The sequence below is a fragment of the Aspergillus luchuensis genome, chromosome 6, assembly GCF_016861625.1.
Source record: "Aspergillus luchuensis IFO 4308 DNA, chromosome 6, nearly complete sequence".
In the NCBI taxonomy this organism is placed as follows: Eukaryota; Fungi; Ascomycota; class Eurotiomycetes; order Eurotiales; family Aspergillaceae; genus Aspergillus; species Aspergillus luchuensis.
The window spans coordinates 317,166-343,185 of NC_054854.1; the positions used below are offsets into that span (position 1 = coordinate 317,166).

General features: G+C 50.0%; 6 protein-coding genes across 6 annotated transcripts; 2 read left to right on the forward strand and 4 right to left on the reverse strand.

The window, feature by feature from the left end:
* Positions 1–2,849: 2,849 nt before the first annotated feature.
* On the reverse strand, positions 2,850–4,465 carry AKAW2_60117A (putative DnaJ domain protein (Mas5); the record flags this gene model as incomplete). Its single annotated transcript, XM_041692206.1, has 6 exons — positions 2,850–3,405; positions 3,460–3,637; positions 3,693–4,137; positions 4,204–4,262; positions 4,357–4,383; position 4,465. Coding segments are annotated over 6 exons (1,266 nt in total).
* A 406-nt stretch (positions 4,466–4,871) lies between these two features.
* On the forward strand, positions 4,872–6,025 carry MSE1 (glutamate--tRNA ligase MSE1; the record flags this gene model as incomplete). The annotated part of the gene is made up of 4 exons (XM_041692207.1): positions 4,872–5,159; positions 5,236–5,308; positions 5,377–5,414; positions 5,468–6,025. The coding sequence occupies 4 exons, from the start codon at positions 4,872–4,874 to the stop codon at positions 6,023–6,025; spliced, it is 957 nt and encodes a 318-aa protein (XP_041545616.1).
* Positions 6,026–8,023: 1,998 nt separating this feature from the next.
* AKAW2_60119A (putative microtubule associated protein (Ase1)) lies at positions 8,024–10,511 on the reverse strand (the record flags this gene model as incomplete). The annotated part of the gene is made up of 4 exons (XM_041692208.1): positions 8,024–9,969; positions 10,020–10,234; positions 10,291–10,343; positions 10,395–10,511. 4 exons carry the CDS (start codon positions 10,509–10,511, stop codon positions 8,024–8,026), a joined length of 2,331 nt encoding a protein of 776 aa, XP_041545617.1.
* Positions 10,512–11,250: 739 nt separating this feature from the next.
* RRI1 (Mov34/MPN/PAD-1 family protein) lies at positions 11,251–12,332 on the forward strand (the record flags this gene model as incomplete). The annotated part of the gene is made up of 2 exons (XM_041692209.1): positions 11,251–11,275; positions 11,338–12,332. The coding sequence occupies 2 exons, from the start codon at positions 11,251–11,253 to the stop codon at positions 12,330–12,332; spliced, it is 1,020 nt and encodes a 339-aa protein (XP_041545618.1).
* A 1,283-nt stretch (positions 12,333–13,615) lies between these two features.
* On the reverse strand, positions 13,616–17,692 carry AKAW2_60121A (putative cell division control protein Cdc25; the record flags this gene model as incomplete). The annotated part of the gene is made up of 4 exons (XM_041692210.1): positions 13,616–13,643; positions 13,881–14,148; positions 14,222–14,438; positions 14,501–17,692. 4 exons carry the CDS (start codon positions 17,690–17,692, stop codon positions 13,616–13,618), a joined length of 3,705 nt encoding a protein of 1,234 aa, XP_041545619.1.
* Positions 17,693–25,553: 7,861 nt separating this feature from the next.
* On the reverse strand, positions 25,554–25,859 carry AKAW2_60122A (uncharacterized protein; the record flags this gene model as incomplete). Its single annotated transcript, XM_041692213.1, has 1 exon — positions 25,554–25,859. The coding sequence occupies one exon, from the start codon at positions 25,857–25,859 to the stop codon at positions 25,554–25,556; it is 306 nt and encodes a 101-aa protein (XP_041545620.1).
* Between the last annotated feature and the right edge of the window lie 161 nt (positions 25,860–26,020).

Here is a 26,020-nt window from a genome sequence, read left to right on the forward strand (position 1 = left end):
GCGTACCGAAAGGGGCATCAAAAGAGAGCGGAAGAAAAAGCGAAAAAATGTTAGAATACCACTCGGAAACTATCTGGAATGGAAACTCAGGCACAGTGGGAAAGCTGACAATTAAATAGCAGCAAACAGGCTGGAGGTGTGATGGGGACCCCGTACCAATGTTTCGGAAATCAGCCTTGGATCGCGTGGCTCTCGGCTCGGGTTGGTTTAGTTGGTTGGTTGAGGTGATGGAGATGGAGCCCGTGGGAGGTGTGTACCCCACGCTATATCCATGGGGGCACAGAGGGGCATGGAGAAAGAGCATGGGGGTTACAATTCTCCTTTCGGTATCCATGCATTATTTATTCCCTCATCCCGACTTGTGTTGAACCAGCCCGGGTTTGCAACCCCGTTAAAAGTCCGAAGCCAGCACCTGTGGCGTTGTGCAGCTGCAATGCACAGCATCATAGGTAGTGTTGGATCGGGTCAGGAAACCCTGTTTCCCACATCCATGAGTCGAATATATCGTAAATTAATTCGATGCAATCCTTATAACTCACAAACAAATAAAGAAGGATTTTCAAGCTGCGAAAACAATTGGCCAGAGACTTGCCAGTTGACGACCTATCTAATACTTGGGCACTACGAAAAGGTCACTCACTGGTTGACATCGGCTCTGACTATCTACCACTTCCTTGCAAAGTAATGATATAATCTTATCCAGCAATTAGAAACAAACAGAAATATTCAGCAATACTATTGGCCTGGCAGATTCAGTAGTCTATTGATTTCGCGTGTGATCCTAACATGCTCTGCTCACGAGGAAGTTCAGTTGACGAGATTACTTGATCTGGCCGCTTATATTTGATGGGGTGCGCAAGTGGTTAGTGTGGGCAGCCCGAAAAATGCAACTGGGCCAATGGAAGAGCCATATTTCTGCAGAACTTGGACAACAGCCAATCAGAAGGGACTTTGGGAACAATGTAGCGGCCATGCTATATATACTTACAGTAAGTAATTTGGAGTAAAGGATCTCATACATGTTGACTTTTCCATATACATACATTTAGATAATACCCATATAGAGGAAAAAAACAAAAGGTCTGAAAAATATTTGCAAGATGAGGACGGCGACAGCCGGAAAAGAGATATTCTAGAAACGGAAGCTACCGACAAGGTCAGCAGGCAGAAGCCGAAGGGCATACAGTGAAGTACCGATTGAATGTAGTAGAGGTGAAGTTAGAACTAATCAGAAGAAAAAGGTGAAAGGGAGGAACTTCCCAGACAGGTAACTATAATCAGCCACTGGTATCTACATAAAGTAACCTGATTCCCTTGTCATCACAGCTCTCCAGGTTCTCACACTTCTCACATCTAGGAGAGCTTGGGACTAAGCCTGAGATCAGATGGATACTCCCGACAACAATCGACAGCCCATTGATGAATAAAATGGGTGGGAACTGGGGATTGGTTTGGATTTATCATTGAAGAAGCCAGTGGATATCTTCCCCAACGCTTCAGATCTCGGAATAATCTGTGAAAGCACTCTGCAACAACTTCACAATCTCTCGATATATTACCTGGATAACGAACAGGGACAAAACATATTCACCCACCGACGAAGGTGCAATGAGCCCATTCAGTTAAGCACCCCCATACAGTTATTAACGAGGGTATATACTACACATTCAGTCACTGATGGCCCTAGACATTTCACACTACTCGAACAACTTATTTAAGGGACTCAATTCCCAGTCTTAATGGTCAACAATTCCGCACATCGACCTACTTATGAATCACGTACATCCATTGAGGGCTTCTACTTGGCGCATATCCAATACGTGAAATCGCTTCTCTTATAGATCTTTTCTTCCCCCATACCAGGGAAACATGCCTCCCCAACATGACGTTTGCACACAATATCAAATTCGCTATACTTGCGACCACAGTCTCAATAGCGAATTTGTCAAGTGCCCTGAACACGCAAAGAAGGAGGACCTCAGGTGTCCTTCCGGACGATGGGGAGTACCGGAAAGCCAAGAAAGTCGCTCATAAGTGCCGGCATTGTCTGTATAGCGGCTGATTCAAACCGAGCAAGGTAGCCAACAAAACCCTTATACAGCATTATAAAGCTAAAAGTCGCATGTTAATTAGGGGGCTGCAGTCAGCCAAAGAGTACGTGTTGGATGTTTGGTATGCGTCGACAGTTTCGTGTAGAAAGAGAGGGAGGAGTGTAGTGAGTGCGAGACCAGATATTTCTGCACATTGATGATACCCACCATCCTCCAAAGCACCTACGATAATTCCAGAACATCATGAAAACAATATGCCTATCCTGCCGAGTCAGTAAGATGTAAAAGTACTAGGCTAGTCAATACCTTGTCGATCAGACAGAGTAGGCAGAACTATATTATCCAGGTATTGACGGTCCTTTTATGTTCCTTCCAACAAAGTCAGTCCTTCGACATGCCATGACATGCTCCTGGATATGTATGCCTCAGCATGTCCACCGATGTCTTTCTCCGTAGTCACATAATCGTAGGCGCATCGGTGGTTCATTGGCTGATAGGAGTCGTGATTCAGATTAAGAAGCTCTCTGCACAAGGTCCTTTGTCTACGTTGGACAGAAAAGAGTTGCACACTCAACAATCATCATTCCCATCATAAAACTATATTTATCTCATCGATCAATCCATAAAAGTTGACCCGAAACGCCCACGATGCGAGAGGGGAGCTGATCCAGAAACAGCCAACGAGTCTATCATCATGAGGTGAACAAGCAGAGAGGTATAATGTCCTTGAAAAGGACAGAAACAAAAGAAGGAGCAGAGGCAAAACAGATACAGAGAAAGCATAAGCATGCCGAGAGTCTACTGCGTCGCACACTGAGCAGTTGTCTCACCCTCATCGTCATCCTCCCAGGCAGAACCCCCTTCGGGGTCATGCGCCCCAAAGTCATCCAGGTTGCCCTTGGGGTCGAATTCCACCTCGTCCACGGTGTCAGCCTGAATGGGGGGTTCCGGCTTGGGCAACAGTTCCTTGAGCTGCTCCAGAACAGCAGGGCTGGGCTTCCATTGCCCGTCGGGGAACTTGATGTTGACGACCAGGTACAGGTCGCCGCGAGCATCGCTGCGCTTGATGGGCATACCCTCACCAGGAACCTTCAGGACCTGGCCTGGGTAGAGAACCTCACCGGGGGTCTTGGGGTGCTGGATTTCGATTCCGCGACCGTCAAGGTGCTTGACCACCACCCGGGAGAAGCCCGTCAGGGCCTCGGCCAGCGTAACATCAATTGTTGCTGTCAGGTCGGCAGCAGCCCTCCGGAAAGTTTCATGCTCCTCTTCCACGATGTGGAAAACGATATCTCCAGGTTCCTGACCCGGCACCTGGTCGGCCTCGCCCTCGAGGATGATCTTGTCTCCTTCCCTAACACAGAGTTAGTGATTACACTACAGACAGTGCCACATATAGCAGACTCACCTCGCCCCGCGAGGGATGTAGATCTCCAGCATTTTCTTGGCCTCGGTGGTCTTCTTGCCCTTGCACTTCTTGCACTTATCCTTGTCGACAAAGTAGTCACCCGCTCCGTTACAGGTAGGGCAGGGCACCATAGCCGGAGACAGGAACTGACCCATCGGGCGCAAGATTTGCTTGTAACCTGAGCACATTAGCCCGAAATTCTGCACAGCAAGTTCCAAAGTGTATAAACCTACCTTCACCATCGCAAGTGGAGCACTTTCTGGCCGTCGCCCTCTCCTTACCACCCTTGCCCTGGCAATGAGAGCAAATCACGTTCTTCGTACTAGCAAACTTGACTGTCTTGCCCTTGTACAGATCCTCCAGGCGAACCTCATACTTCTGCTCCTCATCCGGGCTCTTGCGCGGCTTACGCGCATGCGGTCCACCGGGCATGCCGCCCATGCCGCCCATACCTCCCATACCACCGAACATCTGCGCAAGAATATCATCCAAATCAGGGCCCGCGCCCATACCCGGTTCACCGGAGCCGTTGAAAGCGCCCATTCCGTGGGTATCATAGATTTCACGCTTTTCTTCGTCGTAGAGGATGTCGTAGGCTTCCTGCACGGCCTTGAATCGAACCTCTGCTTCTTCTCTTTCGGCTTCGGGGACTTTGTCGGGGTGGTTTGCTAGGGCGGCCTATAAGATAAAAGGATATATTAGACTGTGCTTGGACACTGCGACCAATATAGAGAAGCTGCATACCTTGCGATAAGCCTTCCGGACGTCATCCTTGCTGGCACTCTTGTCAATGCCCAAGACCTCTATGATCCATCACATTATAATTAGTCGCTGGTGCTAGTGTAGGCTTTTCGCATTTTTCTAAGCAAAGAATAAGAGTAGACAATATATATATACCGTAGAGGTCAACGTCCGCTTTCGACACTAAACCAGACCAAATCAGTCAGCATACTGGAACCTCAAGCTAGTAATGTCTGATTTTTAAGCGATAGCGGGAACACATACTGATAGTAGGAAGTAAAGAGTAAGATCCCCAACGAACACGAGCGACGAATAAAGGGTATCAAAAATGACAGTATAAACAACAAGCAAAATTAGAAAAGAGCAAAGTCTAAAGCCAGCAAAGCCGTGTGTTTCTGGCGACCAAGTAAATAGAGGGGGAGAGAGAAAAGAGAGAGAGCGGCTGAGGCAGTAAAAGTAAAAAGGCAAAGCAATCGCGATAAAAGCAGCGCCCGATAATTATTTATTGCCGCCCGGGATCCACCAATCATATAACATTTAATTGCGCTTTCCGCCTTTTCTGTCGGGATTTATCTTTCTTTCTCCGCCATTTATTTTCCCCAGCTTCAGCGCATACTTGTTACTTCTATAGCATTAGCATCGGCAGTTTGATATCTGTCCTGTCACTCGCGATGCTCAGGCGCCCAACAACCCCGACCGTCTGGGCCCGTCGTCCTTGGGTCTGCACTCAATGCCGAGCCCGGTATTCCTCCGTCGCGCCGGCATCGAATCTCCGCGCTGGCAATAACAATACGATCAACAAGAAGACCAAGTTGCCTGACTCGCCGGCGAGGACTCGATTCGCACCGTCCCCGACTGGTTATCTTCATTTGGGATCTTTGCGAACGGCCCTGTTCAATTACCTTTTGGCGAAGCGCACCGGGGGACAGTTCTTGCTGCGCATTGAGGATACGGATCAGGTGCGGTGATTAGCTGGCCCAACAGCTGTGGATCAACCTTGGAAGGAGGTAGGGCTAATTGAGGGATTGGCTACAGAAACGTACAATTCCGGATGCTGAGCAGAGGCTTTATGATGACCTTCGGTGGGCTGGATTGCACTGGGATGAAGGTGCGGAGACAATTTGCGTGGAACCGTGCGAGGCTAGTAGATGGCTAACGGGTGATTGCTCTCTACAGGTCCGGTCGTCGGTGGTCCGTACGGTCCTTACAGACAGGTATGATAGAAGGAGACATGCTCATTAGGGCCAATTACTAAGAGAGGCTCTAGTCCGAACGAACCGCCATTTACCGCTCCCACGCGCAGGAGCTGATCGAGAACGGCCACGCCTACCGCTGCTTCTGCTCTGCCGATCGATTGGACGCTTTCGCCAGACATCGCAGCCAAGCTGGACTGCCGGCCGGCTACGATAGGAAATGCGGGGAGGTCTCAGCGGAGGAGTCGGAAGAGAGAGCGGCCAAGGGCGAAGCGCATGTCGTTCGACTGAAGGTGGAGGGATACCCGATGTTCAATGATCTGGTGTACGGAAAGACAGGCCAGAACCGCTCGCCGAACAAGTTGGATCTGATCGAGCGTGTCTATGATGATCCCATCTTGATCAAGTCCGACGGACACCCGACCTATCATCTGGCGAACGTGGTGGATGATCATCTCATGAAGATCACCCATGTCATTCGAGGAACGGTAAGCTGCGATGGAAGAGATGCCAAAGAAGATGCACAAGCTCACACTCTAATCAGGAATGGATGCCCTCGACCCCCATGCACGTCGCGCTCTACAACGCCTTCAAGTGGACGCCTCCGCAGTTCGGCCACGTACCTCTGCTAGTGGACAAGTCAGGACAGAAGCTCAGCAAGCGCAATGCGGATATCGACCTCAGCTTTTTCAAGGACACCCAGGGCGTCTTTGCCGCAACTCTCGTGAACTTTGCCGCTCTTTTGGGCTGGTCGCACACCCAGAAATCGGACATCTTCAACCTTGAAGAGCTAGAGCAACTCGTTCGTTCCTCTACCTCTCCTTTCACTCACTCACTCAAACCCACTAACACCAAACAGTTCAACCTCAAAATCACCCGCGGCAACACCGTCGTGGCCTTCGAAAAGCTCTGGTTCCTCCAGAAAGCGCACGCCCAACGCTTCGCCGCCACCGACGGCCCCGAATTCACCGAGATGGTGACCAAGGTCTCCGAAGAAGTCGAGAAAACCTACCCAGCGGCGCAACTGTACGTCCCCTCCCTTACTTACCCTATACATACATCCACAAAACCAAACAACTAACCACTTACTCACTCACAGCACTCCCCTCCTCCAATCCCGCTCCCTACAAACCTACATCGCCCCTCTCCTCCGCGCCGACGCCAAATCCTACACCAACGCCACAGACTTCATAACCCGCAACTCAACCTTCTTCACCCAATCCCTCACCCGACCCCCTTACACCCCCTCAGCCACAACCACCACAATCCCCTTAACCTCCCTCCACACCGCAAGCTTCGCACTCACCCTCGTGCCGCCCGCACACTGGACACTCGAAACCCACCGCGCAAACATAACCGCTTACGACGGCACCACCCCGGACACCGAAAGCGCAACCCTCACTGCCGAAGAATCCACCAAGGCGCAAAAAGCCGCCGACAAGGCATTCAAGAAGGAACTGTATCACTATCTCCGCTGGGCACTGTCGGCTGGTGCACCGGGTCCCGGGATCCCAGAGACGATGGCTATCTTGGGGAGAGAGGAGACGGTGAGGAGAGTACAGGAGGCGAAGGAGTTGACGGCGCATCTGGTGCCGGGGCCGACGAGACGGGTTAAGCAGGGGGTGGAGAGTTTGGGTGAGGATCGGTCTTGGATGGGGTCGTTGGCTCCTTCTTCTGGGTCTTCTTAAGTATACCTAGTGGGTGGGTGTAAGGATGGTAGATGGTGTTGTGTTTGAATGTATGAAGTGTATAATAAGTGTAGAATAGGATTACTACTAGAACCATGTTACAGCTTTATATTTCATCTATCATACTATCCTACAACTCGAGCTTATCTTCAAGTAGGCAAAAGTAGGTAGAAAAGAGAAATAAATACTATCCATTGCTAGGACATGAAACCATAAAAACTTAGCGGCCAAAGCATAACACAAACCGCGCTGATATCACAACAGAAATTGAGGTAAAAAGGCATGCCACGGACTTATACACGCGTCCATAGAAGACATAAAACAAAAAGAAGAAGAAATATCAGAGAGCCACACCAAGAGAAGAGAAGATTCAAAGTCGGTAATCGAGTAATCGAGCGAATTATCATAAAAAAGAAATAGAGGAAGGAGTCGCAGGAGGAACACCAACCCCCGTCTATCCCAGTCCGGGTAGAGGTAAATTATTTAAACATAGAGCAAAGGCATGATACAAAAAGACGCCTGGTTTTTCCGCAGTCCTTTGTTTCTTTTTGACGTCAGGGTACGACATGCTGCATTCGGTCGCGGGTTGTCGAGCCCTGCCTATCACGCAGTGAGTGGCAGATTGGTAGAAGTAAGTGGGACGCAAAAGGAATCCAAGGTTGAGCGTCCAGATAAGCCAGAACATAACGCACGTGGTATAATTCCGAATTTTAACAGAAGAAATTAAGATGGTTTGCTGAGCGCAATTGCGCAAGCCGTTGTTGACGCCGTAAAAAGCTCAACAATTATGGCGCGTGTTGGGATAGGGGGTAGTGACAGAAAGAGGGCTTCAGGGTCGTTCGTGAAATCGTCAACGTCGAGTCGTCTCGTAATCACGTTCTTTCAGAGACCCCTGAAAGTCTCGAGTAGGGTCATTAGATCAACGAAAGGCTATCGGAGGCTTCAATACGGCTCCAGGTCGTCCGTCCACTCGGCGTCGCTGACTCGGACCATGTTCCCCATCTGGGGACCTGGCTCATCTGGGCTTACGCTTCGGATGCCTTTGGCTTTCTTGCCTGCAAGGGAGCGGTTCTGGTTCTCCTCAGGATCAGCCAGCCGCTTCCCATGTGCAGCACGAAGCTTCGCATAGTACACGTCGCTAGCGTCTGCTTCGGATTCCGAACCGTCATCGAAAGTCTCCCAGTTCTCTGACCCGGATACTGCGGTCTGCACCGTGGAGTTCGATACTTGTCTCGGCGCTGGCGGTGGGGGCATTTGCTGCAAATATGGGTTTGGCTTGGGGTAGCCTTGCATAGAGGAGCTCAAGGACAGGGACGAAGCTGAAGAGTGGGATGATTGGGAGAATCCAGTGGAGCGTTGAGAGAACGCAGAAGAGCTGACAAAAGAGCGTTGATTACGATCATCATACACGTCCTCTGGGCTGACTGGTCGCACGAATGAATTCGACAAGGCGCTGGCAGATCGTGGTGGCTCAAAGAGGTATGCCGCTCGATCTTCCCTCGACTCACCTCCGGTCAATGCCCGCATCCTCGGCGGGGGTGCACGAGGTGCCGGCATCTTACCGTTCACAGTGCTAGACGAATATGTGCCTGGACCACCCCGACGCGGGGAGTTGTTTCCATGCGGCATATTGCCCAGGGGAACACGAGCTGGAATCTTCGAGGGCGATTTGGCTCCTGCCCTACCAGCAGCAGGTCCAATGGTGTTGTATTTTGTTGTTGGGTGGGCAGTGGGTGTCTTAGAAGCCGAGCGCGGCGGCAAAGGTCCTCGCATGGCACTGCCAGGCCGAGAACTCATGACACTAGCCGGACGAGGAGGTTGTGCTGGGGTAGGACGCTTTGCACTGGTAGGTCCAGGAGTCTTAGAGCGCGGAGGAGGCTTGGCAACAACTGGGGTGAGTTCGTCGAGGTACCGTTCTCCATGGACGAGGAATGGCCGGCCATACTCATCCTCCCACCTCTCCAGCTCTTTGCGCAGATCAGCTTCCACCTTGGGCAGCTCCTTGGCAATCCTCTTTCTCATCTTCTCTTCTCTTAGCAGCTTTCCGGGGTCACGTCTCTCGCCCTTGTTTCCACGAGCCATAAGACGGGATGCGTCCTGACTCGAAACGGCGAGCGCTTCCCGCTCTGACAGGAGGCTCTTATGCTTTTCGATGAGTTGCAGAGTCGGGGCGCGCTGTTCCTTCAAGGTCTCTAGTCGCGCGATTTCAGCTTCGTGCGCCTCTAACAGCGCATCGCTGCAAACATCAGAAAAGGCAGGCGTAAAGTCAAGCATCTCTTCTTCCGAGAAGTAAAGGCTATCCCAGAGCTCTTGAAGTCGACACCGAGCATCTTCCACGAACAAGTGCAGGTTCTGTCTCTTCAGCTCATTCAGACGGCTCAACTCATCCTCGAACTCATTGATCGTCCTAAGTCCGCAGCCACGGTTCGCATTCATGAAAGCCTTTCTGTCGGCGTCTTCGACTCCGAAACGTTCCCACAGCGCTTCAACGGCGTTCTTAAGGTCCGTCAGTTTGCGCTCACGGCCTTTCTTCTCGCCCAGGAGCTTCTCGCGCTTGGCCATCAAGTTGGCTAGATCCGACTCATGTAGACCTAACTGTTCTGGCGATTCGCGATAATATTTGACGATGTTGGTGTCTGTCTGGACCTGAGGCGTTCCGAGCTCAGCCCAGAGCTTGATAATCTCTTCAGATGTAGACTGAACAAACTCCAGACGGCGATGGTACTCTTCGTAAACGCGGGTGAATTCGCTGTCTAGTGCAGTGACGTAGGATGGCGAGAGATCGAAGCTGGGTGATATGGTTGAACCAGGAGCTGTCGGGGGAAGCTCAATGGCGATAAAGGTGGGTTCCAGATGCGACGCATACGACTCAAGAGCCTCGACAAGTTCTATGACCAGTCAGCAATGGCGCGCCTTCTGGCGCTCAGGATTAACTTACTCCTGACTTGCTCGAAGCGCTCCTTGTGTAGTTTGCTCAGAGCGTTGTGCTCTTCCCGGAGGAAGCTGAGGCAGCGATTCAGTGGGTAGCTGATGCGCAATTCGTTGTGGTCAAGCTGGTATTGTCCGTTTGCTTTTTCATCCACTAGGGACTTCTCCATATGCTGGATTGCCTCGATGAGGTTCTGTGCCTCTTCCTCCATATCTTTTTTCTCACTGTACAAGATCAGCCCTAGTACGTAACAGCATTGCAATGTACGCGAGGCGCATACTTATCGACAAGTTTGAGATGGTTGTTTAGCGTTTCAGACAACGCGCTGAAAAGCTGCTTCACAGTTAGTTGCGAGGGGTGCTGAGAATATCAGAAACAACCGACCTCTGCTTCTCTGGACTCGCGCTCATGGTTGGGAACGCCGATGTCATCAAAGATGCCATGCAATTGGGTGACGATGTTATTGACCTGAGTGGTCAAGTAGCTTGTATCGACGGCCATGGTGTTATGTTTGTTTCCCACGCCCAAGCCAGGGGGGTTGTTGTTGTATTGTGGAGCCGATTGGCCTGAATGAGATTTGTTTGAGTGCGCGATCGAAGACAAACTCGCCTTTAAAGGGCGGGGGTCAGCGTCATGTACGCTCGGGAGGCGGCGATGCGCCTGGAGAGATTAGAAGGAGGAGCTGCGAGTTATCCAAACAGGCAGGATGAACAACGCGAGACTGCGATTGACAGCAAAGCGCCTCACGGGAAGATGAGTGGCATCTGCGAGGACAAGGGACGACCCGCCAGATTTATGACCAGCTCCAGGGGATGCAGGAATATGCAAGGGTGACTGGGATGGAGGGGATGGAGACAGGCAGCGGTGGATGGAGTAAGAAAGACAATAACAATAATCTGGGCTTCTTTCTCCCTTTGGGGATTCTGCAGCCGCAATCCCGATCTGCTCGCCGCCTTTGTTGCTCTGTTTCCCGCCGCTTTCAGCTGCTACTTCGTCGGCCCGGTAACCGCTGACTCAGCGCCGATCTCCGCCGCGATCTGCCGGGGAGTTTCTCACCGCCCGGAGTCACCTCATTCCATCTATCTACTAACTATCCAGATCTCAGCAACTATCTACTCCACTTCAATCTTTCATCCCAAGAGGATCATCTCTCTTCCTGCTTTCAGCCAAATTACCCCGTGATAATACTCACACCTTCCCCTTACTACCCCCAATCTCACCTTCTCCTCTACCACCCACCATGCAGGCTGCCCAGCAGTCCTGGGGTACGTCCATCCCCATCCCCACCCCCACTCCATCTCACAGCCCTCTAACCCCAACACCACAGAATTCGAAAATGCCGTCACCCTCATAGATCCCCACCGCGACGCGCTCTACCAATACGATGAAGAAACCCACAAAGCACTCAGCGCTCAGCGCCCCTGGTCCAAAGATCCGCACTACTTCAAATCGATCCGTATCTCGGCCGTCGCACTGCTAAAGATGGTAATGCACGCGCGGTCAGGGGGCTCCCTCGAAGTCATGGGTCTAATGCAAGGCTACATCCTCCCCGAAACCTTCGTGGTAACCGATGCCTTCCGTCTGCCCGTCGAGGGAACCGAAACGCGAGTCAACGCGCAAGACGAAGCCAACGAATACATGGTCTCATACCTACAATCATGCCGGGACGCAGGACGGATGGAGAACGCAGTGGGCTGGTACCACAGTCACCCCGGGTACGGATGCTGGTTATCCGGTATTGATGTGACGACGCAGGATATGCAGCAGCTCGGAGGGCCGTTTGTGGCGGTGGTGGTTGATCCGGAGAGGACGATTTCGGCAGGGAAGGTGGATATTGGGGCGTTCAGGACGTTCCCAAAGGATTACACCCCGCCGAAGGGGGAGGGGAGTGGTGCTGGAGGCGGGGAGGATGAGTATCAGACGGTGCCGTTGAACAAAGCGGAGGATTTCGGGGCACATGCGTCGCATTATTATTCGCTGGAGGTGTCGGTGTTTAAGAGTGCATTGGATACGGAGATCCTGTCGTTGCTGTGGAATAAGTATTGGGTTGCGACGTTGAGTCAGAGTCCGTTGTTTACGACGAGGGACTATGGGAGCAAGCAGATGGTGGATTTGAGTCAGAAGATTAAGCGGGCGACGAGGGGCGTGGAGAGTAGTGCTTCGCGGGGAAATCTGGCGCAGGTTAAGGATCCGCAGTTGGAGAGAGTGGCCAGGGATGGGCAGCGGATTGTGTCCGAGGAGGTGAAGGGGTTGTTGGCGGCAGAGGTGAAGATGAAGCTGTTTCAAAATATTGGTGAGGGCCATAAAACGGAGACATCATGAGCTTGTGCTCGACTATTGTTGTTATGAGAGGCTCATGAAGGTTCATTTGAGAACATTTCTACTATGAATGACGAGATGACTTAATGGATACATTTACTGCTTTTGTTTGTGGCCTACTGAGTAACAGTTCAAGCTATCTATCATTGTATGGGCCGTTATACGTCTCGTTACTGCGATTCCTGTACACTGATTACCATTGGTAGATATGTAATATGTGCCTGGATATGTACTAACACACTGCAGCAGGTGTATATGTTCAAGTAAGAACAGGTCAGCACAAGGGAACGACAAGAGGGGGTAATCATGAATGAGAATGCCCAAAGCAAAGACCAATCCGTCAATAGTAGCCTGCGTCGTGAGAAATCATCATCCGAACCGTAAACAAGCCTCTCTATAAGATCACAATCAACACCAGGTGAGAGACCACGAAAGCAAAGAGAATTTGTACAGAAGGGTAAAGGGGCCCGAGCCATTGTACAGAGGTGATATGTTCGACACAATATGTAAAGTATCGGGAAAAGAAGCCGAAAAGAAATGGTGACCGTCAAGGTGGACTAGAAGACAAAAGAAATGGCAGTCGTATCGATACGAGATTGGAGTTGGTCGGGAAAAGATAAAGCGGAAATGGTGTCCGGCTATCAAAGGAAATGATGAAAAAGGAACGACGGGGAAGAGGTTGACCAGGAGTCTAGGCCGATATCGTAGGAGTCGCTGTAGACATCCCTGCATGTTTATGCCAGCACTGATAGAGATCCTGCGCTGCTTTTCTTTAGTCTAATGGGCCATTCTTGGGCACCATTCCTTTAAAGAACAAAAATAAGATGTCCACTGGACTGATGACGAGCGCTGAAAGTGACAGGATATCCAGGAACGTCTTTCGGACTCAAGGTGGCAGAAGGGTTTGCCCGAGCTTCTTGTGCAACGGCTGCCACAGTAGTCGATCAGGGAGATGGCGATCGTCCAGGCGAAGCCAAGAATCAGAGTGGGAATGTCGCATAGTGTCCAGGCGAATTGCATGATTGGCCAGGTGGGGGCAGACAGAGAGATAAGGGAGAAACCCGTCGGAAGGGAGGTTCGGATCATGGATTTGGCGGCTCGTGGGACCAGCCCCCTGAGAAATAAAGTTGCATGGCGTAGCTGGAGTGAATTGCGATCGCGCCATCGGACGTCGTTCAAGCATTGTGATAGGTGGTCGTTCGGTATCTGGCCGAGTGAATAGCAGGTCGACCGGGGTGGTGATAAGGAGCCCCGGCGGAGAAGCGAGAATCGAGGCGAGGCGAGCACTACAGGAAACCCGATTCCGACAACAGTCTACGTATGGGGGAGATAGTAGGTTAGTCTTCACTCAAGCATCAAGAGGTCTTCCAGAGCTCAATATTTCTTGACAAATGGCCGTGTCGCCTAGGGAGATCAACCACTGGACGACAGGAACAGGAGAGGGAGGGGGAAGGGGATAGAAAAAAGCAGAACAAGCGACCTGATCAGCGCGTCGACACTACCATGCTCGCGAGAGTCAAGGCGCTCATGTCTCTACTGGTTTTGGCATACCTCGCAATTTTTTCGTCCTCCCGCTCTCTGGGTTCAACTTCCAAACTCCGATCGTACATGTCGTGCACATCGCCTGCATTCTGCAGGTTGCTAAGGATGTAGTCCTGCAATTCAGGGACAGGCTGAAGAAGGTAAGGGACGTTCTGGTACTGTTGAATATCGCGGATGACTTCTGCGGTTTTGGCGCGCTTGTTGAAATTGATCAGCTCCGACGGAGTGAGAGACGGAATACCATCTTCAATGAAGGTCAGATCCGTCAAGTAAACACCTAAGCAGCTCTGTTAGTCTCGAACGATAGCATAATACCTACAAGGGTCAGGGGGCCTGCAACGAGTGCATACCAAAGAAGGGGATACAAGGCGGATTAGCCAGATGCAGAGTCTCCCGATATTCACCAAAGTTCTTCGTGCTGGCCATGAGTCGGCGCATCTGTTCGAGAACGGTGGACGTGCGCCCGCTGACCTGAGCCCATGTGCGTCCCAGTCGATGAATAGGAGCCGTTCCAAGTGCAGAGATGATCGATGTCAGTGTGGAGTAATTATTTAGAGCGCGGCATTTCTAGTAAGCATCAGCATCTACCCTTAGTAGAGGAACAAGAGGGGGCAAAGGAAGGCACGTACATCTGCGACGTTGACGAAGTGTTTGATGACAACTACACGCTTCTTAACGTCCGATTGATTGAGAATCATCTCCGCGACCCAGTTCGTCAACTGGTTGGAATGAAGAATCAGTGCCTTAACGTTCGAAGCAGGCTCCGGTTCGTCGGGGCCGACTTTCTTCTGCCAGGTCTTGTTCAAGCACTCCGTCGGCCGAATCTTCGAGTAGAGACGCGATTCGATAATAGTGAGCTGTCGGGCGAACTCTGTAGCGTCAATATCCAGGAACTTCAGTTTTTTCATGTTCTTCGGAATGATCGGCGTTGGTGCGGCAGTAGCCTGTGTGGGAACGAGACGCTTGACGGTGTTGTCTTGTCCCCGAAGGCGTTGTTCTATGACGGCCAACAGCTGCGGTGATCCGGGAGTCTTCGTAGTAGCGATAGAATCCTTGGTAAACGCATGAACGTGTTGAAGGAGCGCCATGTGCGGTTCATCATTGGGTTCCATCCAAAAATTCTCGAACCAACTCTTCAGGATATTAACTACCCGGAAACGAATGGGTTTCTGCTTTCTGTCGATCCACATTTGCATCTCATCGTTGTTGAGACCGGGCGGGGGTTGGATATTGAATCGTTCGGTAACCATCGCGAAGAGTTCCTCAGCAGATGTGAATGAGCGGTAGGTCAAGAGGAAGGTGTTGTTGAAGGAAGCATCAAGCTTGTCATGGCGAGTCAATTGTTCCACTAAGCCTGCCAGTGTTCCACATTTCAAGTTCAGGTTGTCATTCTTGGTATCGTAAAACACTTCACCTTCGTGATCTGTTTTCAAGAACCAGGGTGTTTCTTCCGGCTCGCGGACCGGTTCTCGCATTGCAGGCTCTCGTGGAATTGCAGCCGGAGGGGCCTGTCCAAAGAATCGCTGGGCCTTGTCCATGTTGCGTCGCACCTTCTCTGACGCGCCTTCAACCGAGTAAGAAGAGGGAATACCGATGGACTCGGTGGCGACTCCAGCTTGGGACTCTGACCTGCTGTGAATGGCCTTGAGCCCCGCATTCTCCCCACCCAGGCGACTTTCCGCGCGGAAAGCAGAAGGCTCGGGCACCTGTTCGAGGAGCAGTGAAAGGGAGAAGCCAATTTGTGAAACATAGTTCTCGAGCTGCCGGTGAACGCCACGCACGGCATTCAATCGGTCTTCAAGCGAATCGCCGCGCAGTTCCGCCCATTCATCGCCCAGTGGTGCCGCAACGGCTTGACAGCTGAGGACGAAATCGGCAATGGCATCGTAGGTTCTCTGCTTTTGCAAGCTGAAATCAACCAGCTGTGGATTCTGGAAGCTTGTCCCCAATGGTGCTAGGTTGATAGATTCAACTGCAGACATCCACGGGCGAAACTGCTCAACGACCTTGATCGCAGCAAGTGACACAGCATTGGCAATATCCTCGTGCTCTCTAATGGTAACAATCTTCTTCTGGTTGAGTGTTAGTCGCTCTTCCAGCCGACGGATGCTGCCAACAAAGGATCTTCTGAGAACATCGATGTGGTCTATAAGGGCCGCATCCAGGGTCACTGATGGCTCCGCCCGCGAATCATTTGCGTCGTGATCCAAAAAGGAGGTCGGGCCCGAGTCACTCAGGGAGACGCCGTTATTCTGCCAGCAGCCACCCGAAAAGCTGCCCACGACGAATCCAGGAACGATGCGATGGATGGTCTCGCCACGCTGTTGTCTTGCAACCTCGACGTAGCCGTAGACGCCCTGCATCACACCATCGGCCTCTTGCAAGCATTTATTGATGGAATCCGGTCCTGGCCAATCGGCGGCCGCAATGTGGGACGAGAGCACGAGCTTCGAAAACTTTGACATCATATCCCTGAAGTGGGGGTACAGCGCCTTATTGGTGGAGATCACTGATGGATTTCCGGAGTGATTGTCGGTGGTGTCCGAGCCAGCCGCCAACAGCATGCGCAGATGGTCGGAGATATCTTCCGCTTTCCTCACATACTCAGAGCGGTCGCCGTTCAACAGCGTTTGCCGGTAGACCTCAACGGCATGGCGCATATTGTCAACAAGCAGAGGCCAGGTCAACTGAACAGAGAACCCGTCGTCAACGAAATGCGACGGAACTTCGGAGGAGATCGAAGGCCTGTGGATGTGGTCGGAAACGGAGTTGTTACTGCTCGTAGCAGAATCATAGAACTTGTGCGAAGTCAGGAGGGACTGATGCGAGCTTTTTCCGTCGTTGATGGATTTTGTCGCAGATGGTGGGTGCAGCGAATCCATGGACGTCGCGGGAGAAACCCCGTCCAAGTAGGACTGGCGTCTCCGAGACATGGAATCGCGAGATGTGAGCATCAAAGACTCGCCCTCCGCTTCCGAAGCTGAGCCGTCGTAATCATCTTCGTCCCGTTCAAACCCACGAGCCATCAACTCCGGTGGGGGTCGCGTTTGGTCGGGCACGAGGAAGTTGTTGCGGTCATAAGGGCCAGTCTCGTTGGCAGCGGGGTTTTCGAACGGAAGCTCCATGGTGCTGTAGCCGGTTAGGGTGTTGAAATAGAAGAGACGGCCATCAGGTGTCGCCTGTGGGATCCAGAAGGCTGCCTCCTCCTGCTCCTTGGGAGCCACCACGCCCTCGATCGGCAGAATAGGCTGCGAGTCGCGCGGATTGCCCGCCGAGTCAACCTCATCTGCATCTTGCTCCTCCTCGTACTCCTCGCCAATGCCTGATTCCGCACTAACTTCCTCATTCTCATGGGTCTGCGGTGCTTGGTCTTCAAGCTCATCCAGGTCTGTTATCACAGTGCAGTAGTTACTGGGGAACCAGCCCCGCACACTATTGTCGATGACACCATCCCACCAACCGGTCTCGAGCTGGTTCAATACCTGTATAATGTCGCCCCGGCGAAAGCTGAGACTGGTGTGATCATCGGCATCGTAGTCATACATGGCCCGCACGAACAGCGCCGGAGGCGGTTCGGGGCTGGGCGTATAGCGCCCATCGGTGGTGAGCTTCATTGAAGAGATACGCCGAGTGGGCGATTGGTCGGCGGTGAGGGAGGACTGTTGGTAGGAGAGACTGTTCGCACGGCTCCGCGGGCCAGTGGTGGGGGTGGTGACTTGTTCGTCGGGGTACTCGAAAGCGGCCGTATAGGTGTTGGTCTTAGTCGCCAGCGCAGATCCGGTATCAACGGCCAATGGCTCTGCCACGCGGGAATCAAACATCGGGTATCACAACAAAAATGATAGTCCGAACAAAGGGAAACGAAGATCGGCACACTAACGTCCCCGCAACGGATGGCTGGAGGAGCTCAGCGAAAGGCGTTGTTCATGACTAGGAGGAAGGTAACTGAAGACGAGCGAGCGAGGCGGAGTGGCAGTAAACCGAGGGGGGTGAGAGTCGAGGCGGTTGCAAAATTGACTGCGGAAGTGATAAACAGATAGCGGCGGTAATGGTGGTGGTGGGTGGCAGGGAAGAGGATGAGTGAGATACGGGGGGGCAGAAAGTGGCAGGTGAGTGGGATACTAAGACACACTTGGGGTCTTGGAGTTAGGGGGGGGTAAGTAGTAAGTAAGTGACGGTGTCAGATCTGAGGTCAGAACACCATCTATCTTCGACACGAAAATCCCAAGGGGAGTTCAACCTGACATCGAAGAAGAGGAAAAGAAAGGAGCAGCAAAAGAAAAGGAGAGTCGAAGCGACAACAATCGCCAGGAGAGGAAGAGGGAGATTTAGGGAGGTTTCCGACGATTGCCTTTGGGGGAGGTGGGCAGATTGGCATTATTGGTTTCTGGCTGGCGGTCGGGAATCCCAAGTCAGTCCAAGTGGAGTGACAATACCGCCCCGTACCATACCAGCCCGTTACCAGATACTGTCCAGACTTTGAGTATTCTTGTCAATTTTACACTCTTAGTACTTACTATTACTATTACTATGACTGACTGACTCTAGAACTTCTTAGCCCACTATTGGATCTTGACTTATAACCCGTCTCTCCATTCGTTCATTTGTCTGTATGCAAAATACTATGCATGCTGATACTCACTCCTGCACCCTGCCACAGTTCACACAATAGTGCAACGCACATATTATTCTCCCCATTATTCTCCAAAACCCTCCTCTCTAAGCTAGGTACAAAGACCTCGTCAGTGGTCAAGCTCCCGTCCGACTTGCATGTGCAGTTTCTTCCTCTTTCTCTCTTTTCTTTTTTTATCTCATTTACCCTCCAGCGTCGCCACCCAACAATCAATCTAGAGCAGTCTTAGCCTATCATTAGCCTCACTACACAGTGACCTAGCCCTCGTGTCTTACCTTGACTGAGTAAGAGAAAAATCAAGTAAAACAAATAAAAATCTCGCATTCAAAACCCAGTTAATATAGGATAAACAAACAGAAACACACCGTGAAGGAATAATTACCAGCGCGTATGCCAGATTACCGCTTCTTACCGACGGGAAAGCCAAAGCACAGCAACAGCACGAGCCTTCTGAGGCTTTCGGATGGCACCCGTACTCCATGTACTCCATCCGACTCGATCCCTACGATTGGAAGACGGCCTAGGTAACTGGGTAACATCTTTCCCCGAACCATGGATGTCGTCGACGCGCTCCGTACCATCCAGATCCATCATTGGCAGCACATCGCGAGTACGTGCGCATTCCGAGACCCTAATGGGGCTCTTTGGGGTTAACCAACCTAATTACTTCAAATGTCTGTCTGGATTGATTGCACGGTGGACTTGGCCGTGACCGTATGTAGTAACTCGATCCAAACCAAAAACTTGCCCGTCACAGATTGGCTGAGCCAGGGGGGTGAAGCAAAGAGGGAGTGTGTGATAGATTAGCTGATCATTGGATATTATGAAGCGTGTTAATTTCTGAATAATTCCAGCCACCACACCAGTAATTAGTTTAGTAGAGATGCTTTCCTCCGCGAGTCAATATTTCATTAGTTTTCGGTATCGGGGAGAAGAAGAAGAAGGGGAGAGCTCAAACCGCGTCTTCTCAACGAATCCACTCTTCCAACCCGCACGGCTGCCAATTCCGCTCCAGAGACGATGGGAAGCACAGTCCCGGTAAACTGTGGTATTAACCTTCTTATCCATCCCCCAGCCCACTCTCTCGTTTTTAGTACCTATCAGAGACTTTTAGACTTCCAGTCTCTCTCTCTCTCTCTCTCTCTCTCTCTCTCTCTCTCTTATGTTACTAGTATCTAATTAGTGTCTTCGTTTCCCCGTTTTCGGGTGGAGACGTATTTTGACTCGCGTCGCACTGCAAGTGCATCTGTAACGGTCATGGCTTGCTGAGACCATTGGCGATCATAAGCTTGACTAGCAATATTAGGACCAATATACGACGTTAAGAGACTAATAACACGACGACTTCCCGTGTATGCTATCTATTGTCTATCTCTATAGCAGAGATACCTGTCATTCTATCAATATGCTCGCACTGTTCGATGAACCAACCAACCAACCCACCCCTGTTCACCCACCGCCGCGGAAATGCAGGGCTTGAGGTCTGTGTCCAGCAAAGCCACAGGGATATAGATAACGGGTATGATACCTGATAAGTATTACTGCACTCTTCTTTATGCTAATCCTCGCATTTACACTTCTGCCTTGGCATCCACTTGGATGATGTGTATGGTATCTGGTTAGCAAGCAGTTGCCTTCGGATACACTTCCGTACCACTGACTGGCTAGTCATGGAGACATACTTACAGGAAGCGACAACACGGTACTTTGAGCCAATTGACCCATCATATCTCTAGAGACTCAGCATAACGCTTAGACACCTAGCGTCCGAAAAGTCAAAATGACTCGAGAGCTAACGGACGCAGGCCTATCATGTTATACGTCGATCAGGCAGTTAACCTCTGACAGTAGCTTCCTACTAGACCTGCAAGAAACTCAAAACGATGTTCTGTCCGTGACTGGGATCATCGTTCATCATTGGCTTTACGCTCGGAGGAGTTCAGACTAACTGCTACGAGGCAATACTGCGGTTATACCAATAACCGCGCACACCAGTCGATTAGGTCCAGTCGGAACTGAAATGACTAGAGTTCTATATCAGCGTGCAGGAGGATCTGCGGCCAGGGAGCTGTCTTGCAGGGGGCGCGGTTGTCTGCAGAAATGCCAGTCTTGAGCTTACTGGTAGGTTGTCTGCATTGCGTGTGTGTGTGTTTGGTTCCGATTGTTGTAGACTTGGGCTAGCAGTGAGTCTATTGAGAGATACAAGGGGGTGCTCAAGGAGCGACATTCAGTAATAGTACAATAGTGAGGAATCAATGCTCATGTCTAATGAAACTTCTCATTCTTTCCATATAAAGCCATTGGTTGCCGAAGACCACTACAACACAAACATGTAACATACTTGCGCACAAACAGCGCTATGTACCTGTACATGTGCAATCACTCCTTGGATGCTTTTTGCAATATTTATTCTTAGTTGAGACTTCTTATATGATAACCGGCACTATATGTTACAGGAAAGCGAGGCATATCCAATGCAAGATTTTTTTGATGTCTACATATGACACAAATGCCATTCAAGCAAAAGCCCAACATTACAGTCATGGTAAATCTGAGAGACCACCAGGGAGATCGTAATCAAAGTAAATGGTGTCCAATAATCTATCACTATTTCTGCAGCTTGAATAGCAATGTAGGCTCCTCTATCCAGCATACCCTACTATCTTGCACAACTTCGAGACATCTACATTTACCCATAAATAGACTCATTATAATAATCCTGCAACTATTATCTCTCATCCATCACAAGCCTAGGACATCAATACATCAACATCATATCACAAGCTAATACAGAACCACGGATCCTCGATCATCCAAGCATTCAGATACCCATCATATCCAAGCAAATCGTCACACCCATACCCCAATACCAACCAACCACCACCCTCTAGCCCCAACAGGAACTAACTCCGAATACAGCCCCCTACGCAGATTCCTAGTAGTAGTTAACCAACAGCAACAATCAAGCCACACGCACATCCTCTCACACCCCCGATCTCTCGCACATACTCGGACATATCCTGCAGCCATCATTACCATACCTACATACTCCTCCCTCTCAGTCTTACCTTTTCTTCACCACTAGCCCTACCCCAACCTAATCCCCCAAAAGTAAGTAAGTAAGCATATTATCATCACACCCTCACCCCACGTGCCATCAAACCCGTCAGACGGACCGTAACCTAACACTAATTATACTATTCCTCCTGCCTCTATTGGCTATAACTCCCAGACTATACTCCATTTAGGCCGTTTCAAACTGATACCTAATCTATTGTATGTTACCTTCCAGACTAGGTTAACAGTCTGTCGTCGGAGATATATCGGCATTTTATATACTCTATAGTAGTCACTAGTTGGCTATCGGGAGGGAGCGGGTGGATGGGTGGGTGGATTCGTCATCTTTGTGCATTCTAGAACGTGGGACTTGGTATTCTGTTTCGTTGTGTGGGTAGATAGACGGATGGAAGGAAGGAAAGCATGTGAATGAAAGAAGGAGGAGGTGGTGGTGGTGACTGTGGTGGTATGATATTCCTCGGTCCTGGGGAGGGTCTGCCGAGGTATTGATATTGGGGTGGTGTCAGCTTACAAGGGCTTGCGGGTTAGATTATGCACGAGCTGGATGGTTGCGGGGGGTTGTTGTGTCGGGTTCGGATGGTTTCTGAGTGCAGGAGAGATGGGGGCTGAGAATGGGGATGGGGATGGGGATGGGTGGTGTAGGGATGGTGAGGTGGTGGTGGTGGTGTGTGGTGACAGTTTTGTTATAGGGAGAGGGTGGGATGAGGGCATGTATACGAGAGGATAGTTCTATTGACTCGTGTTGAAGGTTGCTTTGTGAATTGGTCATGTAGAATTGATAGTATATAGGGATTATTCGTGGATGCGGTGATGGTATAGGGGCATTGTAGGCTGAGTATACATAGTATGCATAGATACTGGGCGGTGCATGGTAGAGATTGACATACATAAGCATCTAGCATGATTGACTCTAATGATTATTAATGCTTGGTGTACTCTACAATAAATTTCTTAAGTCGTATAAAGTACTGTGAAGAAATAATAGCACATGGGTCACTACAACAAGACACAATCTGCAAAACAACAATTAATAAGCTTAAAAACAAACACCAATCTAGTCACTGACAATGTCTTAACACCTTGCTTCTCAATTTCACATTTAATGTCTAACAGCAATACATTACTCCTCTGATCATCACGAGGGGTAATCAGCAAGGGCACCGTAACCAGGGGAGGTGGGAAATTAGAAAAGAGATGATCCCCCTCACAGTACTACATATTGTCAATCTACTACTACAGACACTACGCTTAGCAAGTGATTATCATACCCCTCTCCGGAATCTCAAGGGATAGTTACTTCACACGTTCACAACAGTAGTCAGGTAGTAAGCAGAGTACTTCGTAATCTAGAATGAAACATATTCATCCCTGCCTAGATCCCGAGTCCGACACTAGTCTACTTGAACTAGAACTAGAACTAGAACGACGGAATACACGGAAATGAGCAGAGCAGGCAGGAACCCAAGTTCCGGCGATTTTCTTCTAAGCATATCCTATAGGGTAAGTTAGTGCAAACAAGTTCTTTGATCTCAGATAGATGGTTAGTTAGTTAGTTAGTTATACCCGGGCACTCCGATACCCACCACCAACACCGGCATCTCCCCAAACTCTCGAGTCTAGCCCATCATCCACACCCATCCACTCCTCCATCCTCCTCAATTTGACTAACTCAAACAAGGCATCCTACATCCTACAAAGTAAAATCGAACCGAACCCTCAGATCAGTGGCAACACTCACGTAGATAGCTGATAACTGAACACCACCGCGAAAGGAAATAAAAACTTAGCTTGCTAGTTAACTAACTAGAATGATTAGTAGGTAGCTGATCAACATCCCGTTTTCCGCGCACCCATTCATTCCTCAACCAATCCCAACTCACTTGTCCACGTACTAGTTAGTCTCAGCTTGAAAGTTAGTTTTACCTCCCCCCGTTTCCCCCTTTTTCTTGCATTCACTATGTCTTTCAAGAACCACTGTTTTTCCTTGATTCCCAAACATCCGGTTGGTAGAATGAGGTGGGCGAAGGATCCGATTTGATTGCGAATCGATGGATGGTGTGGTGTGGGTGGGTGGGTGGAGTGCTTCGAGAAGGTTTTTCGAGGGATTCGATGGATGGATTCTTTTCTTTTCTTTTTCTTTTGGTTTTTCTGGTGGTGGGTGGGACGGAGTTATTTTAAGACGACTGTCTGATTTTTATGGATTAGGGACTTCTAGATTTTTCTCTTTCACTTTTGTAATTAGTACGGAATATTGGTTTGGTTTTGAGGAGGATGCGAAGAGGTTTCTGTAAGTAGTGATAGTTGTGTGGATATGTATACAATGGCTGGCAATGGGTGTTGTGCATTCTAGTTCAGTTGATTGGTTAGTTTATTTAATCTGTTAGTGGTGTCCTAGACTTGTGCTATCATTATGTAGTATTCCCCATGACTTTCCTGGATCCGGCTGTTTTTACTTGGAGAGTTGCTGTATGGGTCCGGGAAGCGGTTCGTTTCTTTGACTTGCTTTGAGATTGGGTTTTACTTTGTGTTTTAGTAGATTGTTGATCGAAGAGGTCGTAGTACTTTGTTTGCTTGGTTGGGAGGGTAGCTCATTTCGTAAAGGAAATCCTGTTTGTCTGGCTGGGAGTAAATAATAGATACTAATAGTAAATGTAGGGTTTAGAGCGCGTGTTGTTGATAGTATGGGAGATTGTAGTGACATGTATATGTGCCGGCGATAGAGTCGGCTCTACACTTGGTTACTTCGGTCAGGGATTCCTATAAAGGAAGTCATCTGTTAAATTAGGGGGGATATATCATCGATGACATTAGTAGTTCTACTACTACTAGTTCTCATCGACATTAGAATATAACTGCCAGTTTGAGTTTGATTGAGATATATACTACAGTAGCCTCCATAGAAACTACGTCCCGTGGGATATGCTGGCTACCGCGATATATATTTTTGCATCCAAGATTGATGATATATACTGCGACAACCCGTCACATTACATAGTCCCGACAATACTCAGTTAGATTCCAGTATCTACGACTTCCCCCCCACTAACCACAAGCCCCCGATAAACCACGGAGCAGAATCCGGACTCCGTGTCGTAGCATCTGTATATCATCAGGAACCGACGGGAGCGAACCATGGAACGCAGCCGATATCCCGACCACGAACCCGACTGACAGATAGCTTTCCATGGTTTAGCTGATTGCATGTACTACATGTTTACAAAATCCTGGACTACGACACCATCCATCGAGAATCAAGCCGAACTAGGCTCCTACGATGTATACATCACTTTGTTGATGGCGCGACGCGAAACGAACTACCGTATTTGGCGGGCTCCATCGCAGCTATTGCCACCAGGCTAAAGTAACTGCCGATGTCAGTGGAACTGCTGAAGTTAGGTCTAGGGTTAGGGAAGGGCATCGCACAACGCACAAACCAGGAAAAGAAAAGCGGAGCGTTGCGGTGGAGGGGAAAGATAGAAAATTTGAAGAAAAAGGAAAGGAAAAAGAAAAAATAGATGGAAAACTTGTCAGACGGAATTCCGGAGTACCAACCCACAGATGGAGCAGCTTATCAGCTGGAAAGAGCGGGTTCATCATTGAGTGGGTCGCTTTCATTATCGAGAATCTGCTCTTTCAAAAATTTTCTTTGTCTGGGACCCGTGTCTTCTGCTTTGACACCGTATGCTTTGGAAACTTGTTGTTCATCCAAGAAGTTGTGGGACCTCTCATGACAGCAGACCATATTTTCAATGCCATGTGTAGAAGAGCGATGCCCAACTTGATGGTATCTAGAAGCGGTCAAGAAATCCTTCCACGGGGATTAAGATCAATCCCCAACGGCACCGAGACGGTGATGGTTGACATCCTTCACCGACTCCAGGGATGCCCGCCTAGGATATTCCAGACCGTTCGGAGATGGAGGGGCACTTAGTACGGAGCACTACTGCCTAATTACGTGACGGATGGACGGATCACGGGCGCCGCCGACCAGGGTCGATGCAAACCGCCAAAGTCCCAAAGTTGTCGGGACGATGAGCGCCAGCCGAGATAAGTAGACTTTTTCTTCCACTTCCTAGCCTGGGATGGCTGCCGACGCTTGCTAGTGTAAGGGCCGGGGTTTCGGGGAAGAGGTTCCTGATTTCCTGCAACGGTACCTGGTGGAGTTGGACGCGCCTGACTGGATCGTAGACGCCCTGTGGGAATTCAATTGAAGATTCATTAGCCATGGTTGTGGAATCCGGCGATCGACCCTTCGCGACGAAGCTGATCGACTGCATCTTTGGTGCAAAGGAGGAAATAGAACGGGTAGCTGCAGGGCAAAGAGCCAAATCAGAAAGCTAGAAAGGGGGTTTCTTCGCTTTTCGAGACTGGTTTTTGAGGTTTAGCCCCTTTTTTTTGTGTTCCAAAACGCGTGAGAAAAATCGAGTGATGATATCCA